This window comes from Tamandua tetradactyla, chromosome 6 (assembly GCF_023851605.1).
Source record: "Tamandua tetradactyla isolate mTamTet1 chromosome 6, mTamTet1.pri, whole genome shotgun sequence".
Classification (NCBI taxonomy): domain Eukaryota; kingdom Metazoa; phylum Chordata; class Mammalia; order Pilosa; family Myrmecophagidae; genus Tamandua; species Tamandua tetradactyla.
The window spans coordinates 29,080,472-29,092,316 of NC_135332.1; the positions used below are offsets into that span (position 1 = coordinate 29,080,472).

The 11,845-nt window shown below is 55.3% G+C and overlaps 1 protein-coding gene across 1 annotated transcript; it reads left to right on the forward strand.

Annotated features, from left to right (window-relative positions):
• Positions 1-375: 375 nt before the first annotated feature.
• On the forward strand, positions 376-11,543 carry TBX21 (T-box transcription factor 21). The gene is made up of 6 exons (XM_077164615.1): positions 376-854; positions 8,407-8,561; positions 8,897-9,018; positions 9,612-9,770; positions 9,890-9,951; positions 10,229-11,543. The coding sequence occupies exons 1-6, from the start codon at positions 391-393 to the stop codon at positions 10,845-10,847; spliced, it is 1,581 nt and encodes a 526-aa protein (XP_077020730.1). The 5' UTR covers positions 376-390; the 3' UTR covers positions 10,848-11,543.
• The last annotated feature ends 302 nt before the right edge of the window (positions 11,544-11,845 follow it).

Here is an 11,845-nt window from a genome sequence, read left to right on the forward strand (position 1 = left end):
CGACCGCGTTGAATTTGCCTAGTATTAGCCACGAGGGGGCGGGGAGAGGCGGGGCCGAGGTGGCGGGGTGGGGTGGGGGGGCCCGGAGAGCTTCATAAAGCCACAGCAAAGGCGCCGCGACGCTAGTGACAGCGGCCCGCGGCAGAAGGAGCCCGGCAGCTGCCGCGCGCCCGCCAAACGCGGGCGCAGGACCCAGACGCCCGAGCCCGGGCTCGGTGGCCCCCCCTCGCCCCCGGGGCCCTGGCCCCGCCCCGCCCCCTGCACGCCTCGGCGGCCTCAACCGTCCCTCCGGCCCCGGCGCCGACAGGGGAGCCGGCCGCAGCGCCCCTCGACGGCTGCGGAACGGGGCCCGCCCGCCTCGGATGGGCCTCGTGGCGACGCGGCGGAGACATGCTGACGGGCACCGAGCCTTTGCCGGGGAGCGACCAGGGCCGGGCGCCCGGCGCCGACCCGCAGAGCCGCTACTTCTACCCGGAGCCCGCGGCGCAGGACGCGGCCAACCGTCGTGGGGGCGGCAGCCTGGGGGCGTCCTACGCCGGGGGCGCCCTCGTGCCCGCTCCCTCGGGCCGCTTCCTGGGAGCCTACGCCTACCCTCCCCGGCCCCAGGCCGTGGGCTTCCCCGGCGCGGCCGAGCCCTACCCGCCGACGGCGGGCGCCGAGGGGGGCTACCAGCCCGGGGAAGGCTACGCGGCCCTGGACCCCCGGGCCGGACTCTACCCCGGGCCGCGCGAGGACTACCCGCTGCCCGCGGGGCTGGAGGTGTCCGGGAAGCTGAGAGTCGCGCTCAACAACCACCTGTTGTGGTCCAAGTTTAATCAGCACCAGACCGAGATGATCATCACCAAGCAGGGACGGTGAGCAAAACCCGGGCTTTTTCTTCTCTTTTTTTCTTTTCGGTCTAGATGTTGCTTGTGTGTCCGTGTGCCTCGGCGTGTTGCCTCCAGCTTTAGGAGGTTGTGGAGCACCGGGTGTGTGTAGGGGGGGTGGGGGAGACTGAAGGGAGGTCGAGATGCTCCTGGCTGGGGTGGGCTGGGGTGGGGGTGGGGCGGCTCACTCCCAGGGTGTCCCTTCAACAAGCCAAAGGCAGGTGGTTGAGGAGTGCATATGAGAGGTGATCCTGGTTCAGGGAAGGCTGTCTGGGGCTCACCCAGAATTGGTGTGTGCCCCTGCCCTCGTTCTGCTCACTGGAGGGTCAGGGGGGGCCACCGCAGCCTGCGTTCTGGGACTGACTGGGCCTTTTAGCCCGTACGTGTAGGAAATGGGAGGAGGGCAGAGCCCCTCATATCCCCCCAGCCTCTTTGCTGCTGCTGCCCTCTTGTCAGCTTTGTGAGGCGAGGGAGAGTGTAGACTGGATTTGGTGACATGAAGAAGCAGTTGCAAAGTTTCCCTTCCGGTTGTACTTTGAGATCATATGTCTGGGCTGTGTGTGTTGGGGTGGGGATGTGGGGGACACATCCCTCCAGGGGCCCTTACTGGAGGGCACAGATGCCCCCGGGCCTGGGCGGGTGGCTCTAGCCCAGGGGTTCAAGTTGGCAGCCACCCCACACTCACCCTGAGGGGCCTTGCCTCTGAAAGCCTGTCCACCATTCTGTCCAGTTAGTCACAGGTCCACGCCAGGGCAGTTTGGGAGGGAGGACCCATGGCTCGGGAGCCAGTGTGTGAGGGGTAAGGTTTGGGGCTGAGGGTGCTGCTTCCGGTAGAGCCTCCTATGTGGGGGAAGAAAGAGAAACTTGCGACTTGTGACTTGTGTGGTATTTGTTTAGTGGGCCCTGCCTGTGTGTGCGTGTGAGAGTGTGCACCTGCCTTCCCAGTGGGGGCCAGTGTGGGGAAGGAGCCAGCAGGGACCCCTGTGAGGAGGGGCTATGTCACCCGTGGACCTGGGACAGTAGACCTGAGCCAGGAGGGGTTGGAGAGTAGATAACTAATGCGGGGCAGGCCAGTCAAGCTGGCTGTTCTGGAGCATTCTTCCCTCCAGCCATTCCTGTGGGATAATCTCAACGTCCTGGGATTGAGGGACCTGTCAGTCAACTACACAAACACAATCACAAGTTGGCTTGAAGTTGCTGAGCCGTTCCTCTTTCCCTGGGATGAACCCAGGAAAGCTGGCATTTTCTCTTCTGGTTCGGCCTTCATCTCCTAAGCCTTCTGAGAATTCTCCTCTGTTCCCTGGAAACTCAGTCCCTCTCTGGGTGCCCCCCAGCCCAGCCCAGGCTTCGGTCCCAGCATGTCTGAACTGAAAGGGACCCATGAGCTGGTCCAACTCTCTCACAGCACAGCCAGGGAAATGGGTCCAGAGACGGCAAGAGATTCTTCAGAATCTCTGGTGCAGCTGCTGGTGGCAGAGCTGGCACCAGAGCCCAGAAGGTACCTGACTGGATTTCTTTTCCCCGAACCCCATGGCCACCTGTGAAAATGACCACCACTGCTGTCCGAAGGCCTTCATACTTTTGGAGTGTCTTCACATCCATTACTTCACTGTGTGTGAGCTAGGCCAATACAGCTAAGGACACTGGGGCACAAGGATGTCTAATGGCCTGCACACGGCCACGCAGCAGACCAGAGCTCAGACCTTCTATCGTCCCAGTCTGTCATGTGGCCAGGAGGCCCCCCACCCCCCCAGCCTCCTGCCAGGCCTCTGCCCCTCCAATCTCATAGATGGGCGGGGAGCAGCAGCCTGCACTTTGGGTGCTGGGCTAGCTGTCCGTCTGGGTGCAGGCTCTTCAGGGCGGGATTTCAGGGGGGTGAGCCCCGCCTGGGGGTATCGCCACCTCCACCTCTGTGGCCTCCTCTTTAACTTTACATTCTGGCTGACTAATTCTCTCTTGGAAAATTCTGAAAATTTTCCAAAAAATGAAAAATTTCAAACATATGCAAAAATGGAGAGAAAAATGTGATGGACCGCCACTTACTTACCCCATCACTCAGCTCAACAGTTGGCAACACTGGTCCAATCTTGTTTCTGCTTTAATCCTCGGCCACCTCCACCCCACCACCCCTGTCTGCCACTATATTAGTAATATAGTAAGTATAGTAATATCATAAGTAATTAGTAAGTAAATCCTAGACGTTGCATTATTTCATCCTTAAATACTTCTCTATGCAGCTCTAAAAATGTCTTTTTAAAAATAAGCACAGGGGGGTGGGAGGGTAGTTTAGTGGTAGAATTCTCACCTGCTATGCAGGAGACCTGGGTTCGATTCCCAGCCCATGCTATTCCCCCAACAAACAAACAAACAAGCAAAATACCAAACAAGCAAAAGAATTCAACAAATGGTGCCGCAGTAACAGGGTACTCACATGGAAAAAGAATGAGATGTGACCCCGCCATACAGCATACGAAAAAAAGAAAACTGACAAATATAAACACAGTATCACACCTGAAAAAAGAGAATCATCAGAAATTTCTATCTATCAAATTTCCCCGATAGTTTCATAACTGTGTGTGTGTTTTACGGCTCTCACACTTTTCAGTCTGCCTGGAGGGGTACTCTGAGCATCACCGAGTCCCTGTTGAAAGTGGGGGCAGTAGCCCCCTCGCTCTCTCCTTCCATCACTCCCTTAGGATCGTGCCTGGGGCCCAAGCTGGGGGGCAGGGAGGAGAGAGAGGACACAGGTCCCCCGTTCAGCCCCCTCTACCCACCGGGCTCCAGTGACCTGGGAAGTCAGTGCCCATTTCCTCCCACTGCAGGCTTCTGAAAAGGAAGACGCGGGCTCAGAGCATCGCTTCCTTTCTGCCTTCCTGCCTCGGCGGGCTGGCCTGTCCCTCCGGGTTTCCATTGACCAGTCACCCCCACTTCACCCACGGCCTTCTTCCCTTTTGAAAGAGCCTTCCATCCTGAGGCCCACCCACAGCCCCGCAGCCTTTTACCCCTGGCCGACTCACTCCCTCCTGTGTCCTTCCTCTCTCCCACCCACCCAAGGCCATCCCTCAGGACCGACCAGCCTTGCGACAGTCACACTCTCCACAGGGGCAGGAATGGGCCAGGAAACGGGCAATGCTTTCTGTGTCCAGGGATCCGTCAAGGTGGCTCGAATGGGGCTGGGAGAAGGAAGCGGAGGACAAAACGACAGCTTGGCCCGACTGGGTATTGTGCGAGTGCTGTGTGTTTGTGGAGCATCTGGGCAGCCCGCGAGTGTCCGATGAGGGTTTGTGTTGGTGTCTGGGCGGCAGTGCACGTGTGTTGTGAGTGTGTTGGCGAGTATCGAACAGTTGATGGTAGGCATTCGCAGTAGAGGAAGAGAGAGGCTGGCGCATCCGTGAGTGTGTGGGTGTGCGGGTGTGTATTCATTGCTGGCAACCTCCACTTTTCTGGGTGTGATTGGCTGATTATTATAATTAAGTTAACTCGGGGTAGTTCTGTTGTTAACTAGCTCCGTTTGCGTTTGTGTATGTGTGTGCGATGTTAGGGCCTGATTAAACCCCAGTTTCTGCCCCACACACTCCTGTTGGCCTTGCAGCCATTAGTGTTTTCCCTTCTCCGCATTCCCGACTCTGAGCAATTTTTAGATCTTTGAAAAAAAAAATTTTTTCCCAGCCTTATTCTATTAGGGTATAGACTGGCTGCGTTCCTCTCCGGGCAGGTGAAAACAGCTTTGCTTGTCGTCCAGCCGTTTGCGAGCGGCCGGCTGATCCCCATTAAGCTGGTCTGGGGGTGGTAGGCGGAGGCCTTCCCTTGAGGCCCCAGCACATTTGATGTTTTGATAGGTACGTGCCATTGCCATGACACCCTCCTAAACCAGGTACCAAATCACACACTCCCCCGAAAGTGTTTGATTTTGGGGGGGTGGGGGAGGTGCGTGGTCCGGGAATCAAACCCGGGTCTCCCGCACAGAAGGCGCGCATCCCATTGCTGGACCACCCGTGCACCCCCAGCAGTGTTTGCTGAGGCCCCATTTCCCACTGCCTCATCAGCATAAAATAGTATCCATTTTTTAACATTTTGCCAACATGACTAAATCTGTCTTCTTGTTATTTTAATTTGCACTTAATTAATTATTGCGAAGTAGAGCGTGCCCAGGTGTTCAGGGATGTGAGATCCTGCGGATCATCTCAAGAAAGTTTGGTCCTTAGGGGTGGTGGGGGGATTTGGAGTCGTGGGCCCTGCCCTCGGAGGGTAGAATGGTGGCTGTTAAGGAAATCATTCTGGGGTGCTCAGTATGGCACCGGATCCATCTCCATTCCCTCTTCCTGTAGTGGTGATTCTAGACTTTTAGGGTGAAACTGAGACCTCCCTCCTGTCCTGTTGCTCCACCCTTTTCCCGTGTCTCCTCCGTTTCCCTCTACTAGAGAGAAGAGCAGGATGGAGGGATGAGGACACAGCATACACTCTGCAGTCAGAAGGAGCTGGGCTGCCCCCAAGGAACTTGCCTAACCTGTCTGAGCCTGTTTCTTTAAATATACAATTGGAAATAACATTTTATATCTCGAAGGACGGTGTTTCCTACCTGCTAAAACAAATACCACATCATGAGTGGGCTTAACAACAGGAATTTATTGGCTCATGGTTTCAGAGGCTAGAAGACTTGCTTCCTTCTGGGGTTGGAGGGTGGCTGGCGATCTTTGGGGTTCCTTGGCTTTTCTGGCACTTGGCATCGTGCATGGCAGCATCTTCCCCTTTCTCTTCCGGATTCTGTTGACTTCCAGCTTCTGGCTGCTCCCCGTGGCTTCTCTCTCGGTGACCTTCTGCATAAGGCCTCCATTAATAGGATGAAGACCCATCCTGATTCAGTTGGGCCACACCTTAACTGAAGTAACCTCATCAAAAGGTCCTATTTATAGTGGGGTCACATCCACAGGAACGGATTAAGAGTAAGAATGTGTTTTATTGGGGTACATAACCCCAAGCTACCACAGACTGGTTGGTGAATTGGCTGGTATAAAGCAAAGGCTCAACAAATATTTTGTTCCTTTCCATTCCTTTGTGCCTACAAGTTGGGGTAAGAACCAGTTACAATAACAGAAGTGGTGTAGAATGAGTTGGTTGTAGAAATGGGTTGAAAATATTCTACCACCCCGATTGTTCAAGGCCTAGTCCCTAACCCTTGCTTTCTCAAGTTAAGTGGCCCAGCCGAGCCAGGCCCCTGGGACCTCACCTTCAGCCAGGCCAGAGGGTTCTGTGGGCTCTGGGCTTGGGAGACGGTTGGGAGGGAGGTGGGATGGGAAGGATGAGCTGAGTTTCACTTCTTTTAAACTTCACAGATTTGAGAGGAAATTTGGGCAGGACTTCTCTCCATTTACAGGTGAGGAATCTGAAGTTCAGTTTAAGAATTAACTTGTCTAAGGTCACAGGTCCAATAAGTTTCCTTTTTTCAGCTAAGGAGAATCTGGGGAAGGCAGGAAAGTAACAGTGTCCTCCTGGATTGGGGATCAATCCGAAGTTACTGAAGGTATTGTTCTGGGACCCTCTGGGAATTAGGACCTGACCCAAGGTGTGACTCGACCCTGTACTTCCCCCTCCCCTAAGTTTCCTGGCTCATGGACCAAGACTTTTCTTTATCCTGCAGAGCTTATCATAGGAGCAAGGGAGGGGAAATGAGTGGGTATGAAAAGTAATAATGATGAGGGCTTCATCATGCCATCCTGAGAACTCTGTTCTTCTGGCTTGGTTAGAAGAGAAAGTCTAAGCCCATTGGAACTGGTGATGGCACTGATGCTGGTAGGACTGGAAGTTGAGGTGATGGTGACAGTGGAGGTGGAGGCTGTAGTGATACTGGTGGTGATGGGAGGTGGTGGCTATAGGGATGGATGGTGGTCGTGAAGGTAGAGGTGGTGGCTGTAGTGATGCTGGTGGTGGTGTGGAGGTGGTGGCTGTAGGGATGGTGGTTGTGGCAGTGGAGGTGGTGGCTGTAGGAATGGTGGTCATGATGGTGGAGGTGGTGGCTATAGCGATGCTGGTAGTGATGGGAGGTGGTGGCTGTAGCGATGCTGGTGGTGATGTGGAGGTGGTAGCCGTAGGGATGGTGGTCGTGACAGTGGAGGTGGTGGGTGTAGTGATGGTGGTGGTGACAGTGGAGGTGGTGGCTGTAGCAATGCTGGTGGTGATGTGGAGGTGGTGGCCGTAGGGATGGTGGTCGTGACAGTGGAGGTGGTGGGTGTAGTGATGGTGGTGGTGACAGTGGAGGTGGTGGCTGTAGCAATGCTGGTGGTGATGTGGAGGTGGTAGCTGTAGGGATGGTGGTCGTGATGGTAGAGGTGGTGGCTGTAGTGATGGTGATGCTGATAGCAGTGGTGGTGGTTACAGTGATGGTGGTGATTATGGTGATGGTGATGCTGATGATGACGGAGGTGGTTGTAATGGTGGTGGTAATGGCATGGTGATGGTGGAAATGGTAGAGATGGCCATACTATGGGACTGCCTCTTTCTGTTAATCTCTTCCTCTGGCCCAATAGGGGCTACTGCAGCACCCCACCCCCAACTTCCTCTACTTTCCCTAGGAACCAGGCCTTTGAGCATGAGAACTGTGCCTGAAGGGGCCCTCTTTCAGGTGGATGGGAAGTTCCCTGTCTACCCGGGACTCTAGCAACTTCTCTGAAGACCCAGGCCTGAGGCAGGCCATACTACAGGCATCAGGCCCAGGAAGATGGGGCAGAGAGGGGATGTGGGTGGGTGCTGTGGGGCTCGGAGTGTGTCAGCACTGAGAGCCCAGTGGAGAGGATGAGTGGGGCACTGAAGCCAGACAGGGCTTGGGGGCTGAGGTGTGAGCCCCTACTAGGAACCCTCCCTCTCCCAGGAAGCAAACTAAGGTTAAAGATGGTAGAATGCGGTAAATGTTTAACAACCAGCCCTCGGGAAGGAAGAGCCCTGATGTACAGTGTTTGCTGATTTCTGTGGTGTAAATATTCCCACCGTGGCTGACTTCAGGCTAGTGGTGTGACATCACTTGACGTGGAGGTGGGAAGAGGGGCACACTACAGAATATTACATAGTATTTCTACCACATGCATACCGTAGGCAAAAATAACCTCAAGAGCATAGATAATAGTATAATATAGTAAAATAATTGAGGCGTGATGATTATTTAAATATTTATTACCTTTTTTTTTTAAATAATAGTCTGTAATTTCAGAGCAGTTCTGGATTCATAGAAAAATTGCAAAGAAAGTACAGAGAGTTCCCATGTCCCCCCAACACACACCCATACTTTCCCCTATTATTACCATCTTGCATCAGGCTGGTACATTTGTTATAACTGATGAACCAATATTAATACATAATGAATTTGGTTTTTAATATAATGTATTTGATTGTACATTTATATAATTTAATTTTTAATTCATCCCGTGTTTAACAACTGATTTTCAAACTTTCCGAACATTCTGTGATTGGCTCCCGGGCAGGGGCGGGAGCGGGCGCCCGCGCAGCAACCCGGGCTCACGGCCCCTGGGGCGGTGTCTGTCCTCCCCAGGCGGATGTTCCCGTTCCTGTCATTTACCGTGGCGGGGCTGGAGCCCACCAGCCATTACCGGATGTTCGTGGACGTGGTCCTGGTGGACCAGCACCACTGGCGGTATCAGAGCGGCAAGTGGGTGCAGTGTGGAAAGGCCGAGGGCAGCATGCCAGGTACGCACGCCCTCGGGAGCCGGGCTCCACACTCCTTTCCTCCAAGACTGCGGCGCCCCCTGGTGGATCCAGGAGGAACCCCTCGCTCCTGACCCCCAACCCCCACCGAGGATCTAATTCCCACCCCACCCTACCCCATCGCACCCCCTGTTTCGCTTGTCCCCTTTTCTGTTCCGCTCTAGCCTGTCTTCTGCCCAGGGCTCTTCCACACCCCCCCTGCCGGGCTGCCTTTGGCCCTCCCCCCACCCCCTCCCCAGAACATCAAGAACAGGCAAAGCCCACACCCCGGGGTCTGGCCCCAGAGGCTGCAGGCCAAAGAGGTTCACTGTCCACAGGAAACCGCCTGTACGTTCACCCGGATTCCCCCAACACCGGAGCCCACTGGATGCGCCAGGAAGTTTCCTTCGGGAAACTGAAGCTCACAAACAACAAGGGGGCGTCCAACAACGTGACCCAGGTAGGTCCTCCCCTCCACCAGCCGCCTGTGAGTCCGAGGCCGGAGACCAGGGAGTCCTGTGGGGTTGATTCTGCTCTGTGAGCGTCACTTTTCTCCCTCTCTGAGCCCTTTGGTTCTTTCCCGCCCACCTTGGGAGGAAGGTGAGGGGAGAGGACAGACAGACGGCCCTCAGGCATGGGGCACATTCAGACAGATGCAGGCCGAGCCAGCCTGGGGGTGTTTCGCACAATTCCGAGTTGCATTGCTCCCATTCCATGGTGGGCACCGAGCTGGCCCAGGGAATGGATCAGTGATCCCAGGGAATGGATGCAGAAGGTTTGCGATTGGGCGATCTTGTTGAAAGTGTCCTTATCCCTAGGAAAGCCCTGTCTGTGCTAATCCTGTGGTCACAGTGGACATCTGGGGGTGGAAAATGGGGCATGAGGCTGGAGGCTCTGGAGCTGGAAGGCCCAGGAGAAGTTACCTGGTGGCATGGCAGAATGGACAAGAGGGCCTCAGGGTCCTTCCTGCCCTCTCTGTAGGGCCAGCACTTGTGGGGTGGCAGGGTGTGGCTGTAGGACACCCCTCCCCCAACCACCCTGCTGTCCCTTTAGATGATCGTGCTCCAGTCCCTCCATAAGTACCAGCCCCGGCTGCACATCGTCGAGGTGAACGATGGAGAGCCAGAGGCAGCCTGTGGTGCTTCCAACACCCACATCTTTACTTTCCAAGAAACCCAGTTCATTGCCGTGACTGCCTACCAGAATGCCGAGGTGAGGGGGCCTGAGCCTGGGAGTGGGGGAGAGCGGGGCCCACAGTCTTCCTTGGGAGGGATTTTGGATGTTCCCTGGCCCCAGACTCAGGATCAGGTGACTCTGTTTCCCCTGTCTAGATTACTCAGCTGAAAATCGATAATAACCCTTTTGCCAAAGGATTCCGGGAGAACTTTGAGTCGTAAGTACCCACTGGGTCCACCTCTCCTTTGCAGAGGGTCTCCTCTTGGTCCTTCCCAAGTCTGGGGACTCCAAATCTGTGCTTCCTCAAGTCCCAGCTCCATATCCAGCCTCAGCCGATCTCTCCCTACCCCTGAGGGTGGGGGGACAGAGTGGGGTGGAGACTGGAGGTTGAGGCGGGGGGTGGGGGAAGAAGGGTCAGGAAGCAACGTGCAACAGGTAGGCCCCTGGGTGACTGGGACTGTGGTGACCCTGTTTCTTGCCTCCTGTTTCTTTAGCATGTATGCATCCGTTGACAGCAGCGTCCCCTCCCCTCCTGGATCCAACTGTCAATTGCTTGGGGGAGACCACTACCCTCCTCTCCTACCCAACCAGTACCCTGTCCCCAGCCGTTTCTACCCCGACCTTTCTGGCCAGCCCAAGGATGTGGTTCCCCAGCCTTACTGGTTGGGAGCCCCCCGGGACCACAGCTATGAGGCGGAGTTTCACGCAGTCAGCATGAAGCCTGCATTCCTGCCCTCTGCCCCCGGACCCACCATGTCCTACTACCGAGGCCAGGAGGTCCTGGCACCCGGAGCGGGCTGGCCTGTGGCTCCCCAGTATCCCCCGAAGATGGGTCCAGCCAGCTGGTTCCGCCCCATGAGGACTCTGCCCGTGGAACATGGCCCTGGAGCCTCGGAGGGGCGGGGCGCAGAGGACCAGGGCTCCCCCTCAATGTGGACTGACATCACCCCCATCCGGCCAGAGTCCGGTGACTCAGGACTGGGTGAAGGAGACTCTAAAAGGAGGCGCATGTCTCCCTACCCTTCCAGTGGCGACAGCTCCTCCCCTGCCGGGGCCCCTTCTCCTTTTGATAAGGAAGCCGAAGGCCAGTTTTATAACTATTTTCCCAATTGAGTAGATGACGTGGTGAAAGGACCAGAAACAGTGTTTCTAGGTTGGAGGACATCAGCCGACTTAGAAAACAGACTCAGGACAGAGAAGCCGCTTGTCCCCTCTGTCCCTTCTCCATGTAGGAGTGGGTTAGGGAAGAGAGGGTTAAGAAGGATTCTGGGGGTCACTTACTGTTTCTGGACTCTTCCGCCCCTGCCTCTGCCCTATCTACAGTCGTTTACCTGGTGCTGCTTCTGGCCAGAGAACAGAAGGAAGGGAACAAGGAGGTGTTGGACACAAAGAAGCTTCTTCCCTCGGGGGGGGTGGGGGGGTCAGCGGAAGGCTGGACATGGGGGGTTCAGCTCTCTTCCTTTGTGGAGTAACTTTCAAAATTTTTGTTTGTGTGTATGTTAATTAATCCCTGATCTGAAAAGAAATAAATGTGGGTCTTATAACAGCCAGCCAGGGCCAGGGAGAGGACTCGGGGCCTGGGGGCAGCTGGCCGGGCCCCACCTTCTCAGAGAAAGGCTCGGAGGAAGGGGCTGGGAAGGGGGAGACAGGGCACCTCTGGAGAAGCAAGGTCTCGTTTGTGGTTGTGTGCGTGCGTGCTTTTTTCTTTTTTGTTTTTGGAATAGGGGAGACTATTTATTGTACAGAGAGTGGTGTCTGGAGGTATTTCTTTTGTCTTCATCACTTTCTGAAAATAAACATGAAACTGTTGAGTGCCTCTTGCTTCCCTGCCAGGGTGGGGGGCTTGGGCAGAATGAAAGGGAACTCGGCTTGGAAGTGCCTGGGAAACAAAGCTGTTCTTTCGACTCATGTTTCTAGGGGACATTCTGGAAAACTTAAGTGGCTTCATTCAGGGGATAAACTGAGTTAAATCAAGGCCCCGTGCCCACCTTTCTACCCAGCACTGAGGGTGATGGTTGATGTCACCTCTTAAGGTGTCTTGGGACCGAGGAATACCCCTTAGCTCCCTATCTCCATCTCTAGAATTGTTCAAGGATTAAAGGAATAAGTCT

What these genes read in the sequence shown, in the direction of transcription:
- TBX21 (XM_077164615.1), top strand. Translation starts at nt 391, where the DNA reads ATGCTGACGGGCACCGAGCCTTTGCCGGGGAGCGACCAGGGCCGGGCG. An exon ending in ATCATCACCAAGCAGGGACG is followed by an intron (nt 855 to 8,406) that starts GTGAGCAAAACC and finishes TGTCCTCCCCAG; the next exon opens with GCGGATGTTCCCGTTCCTGT. An exon ending in CGTCCAACAACGTGACCCAG is followed by an intron (nt 9,019 to 9,611) that starts GTAGGTCCTCCC and finishes CTGTCCCTTTAG; the next exon opens with ATGATCGTGCTCCAGTCCCT.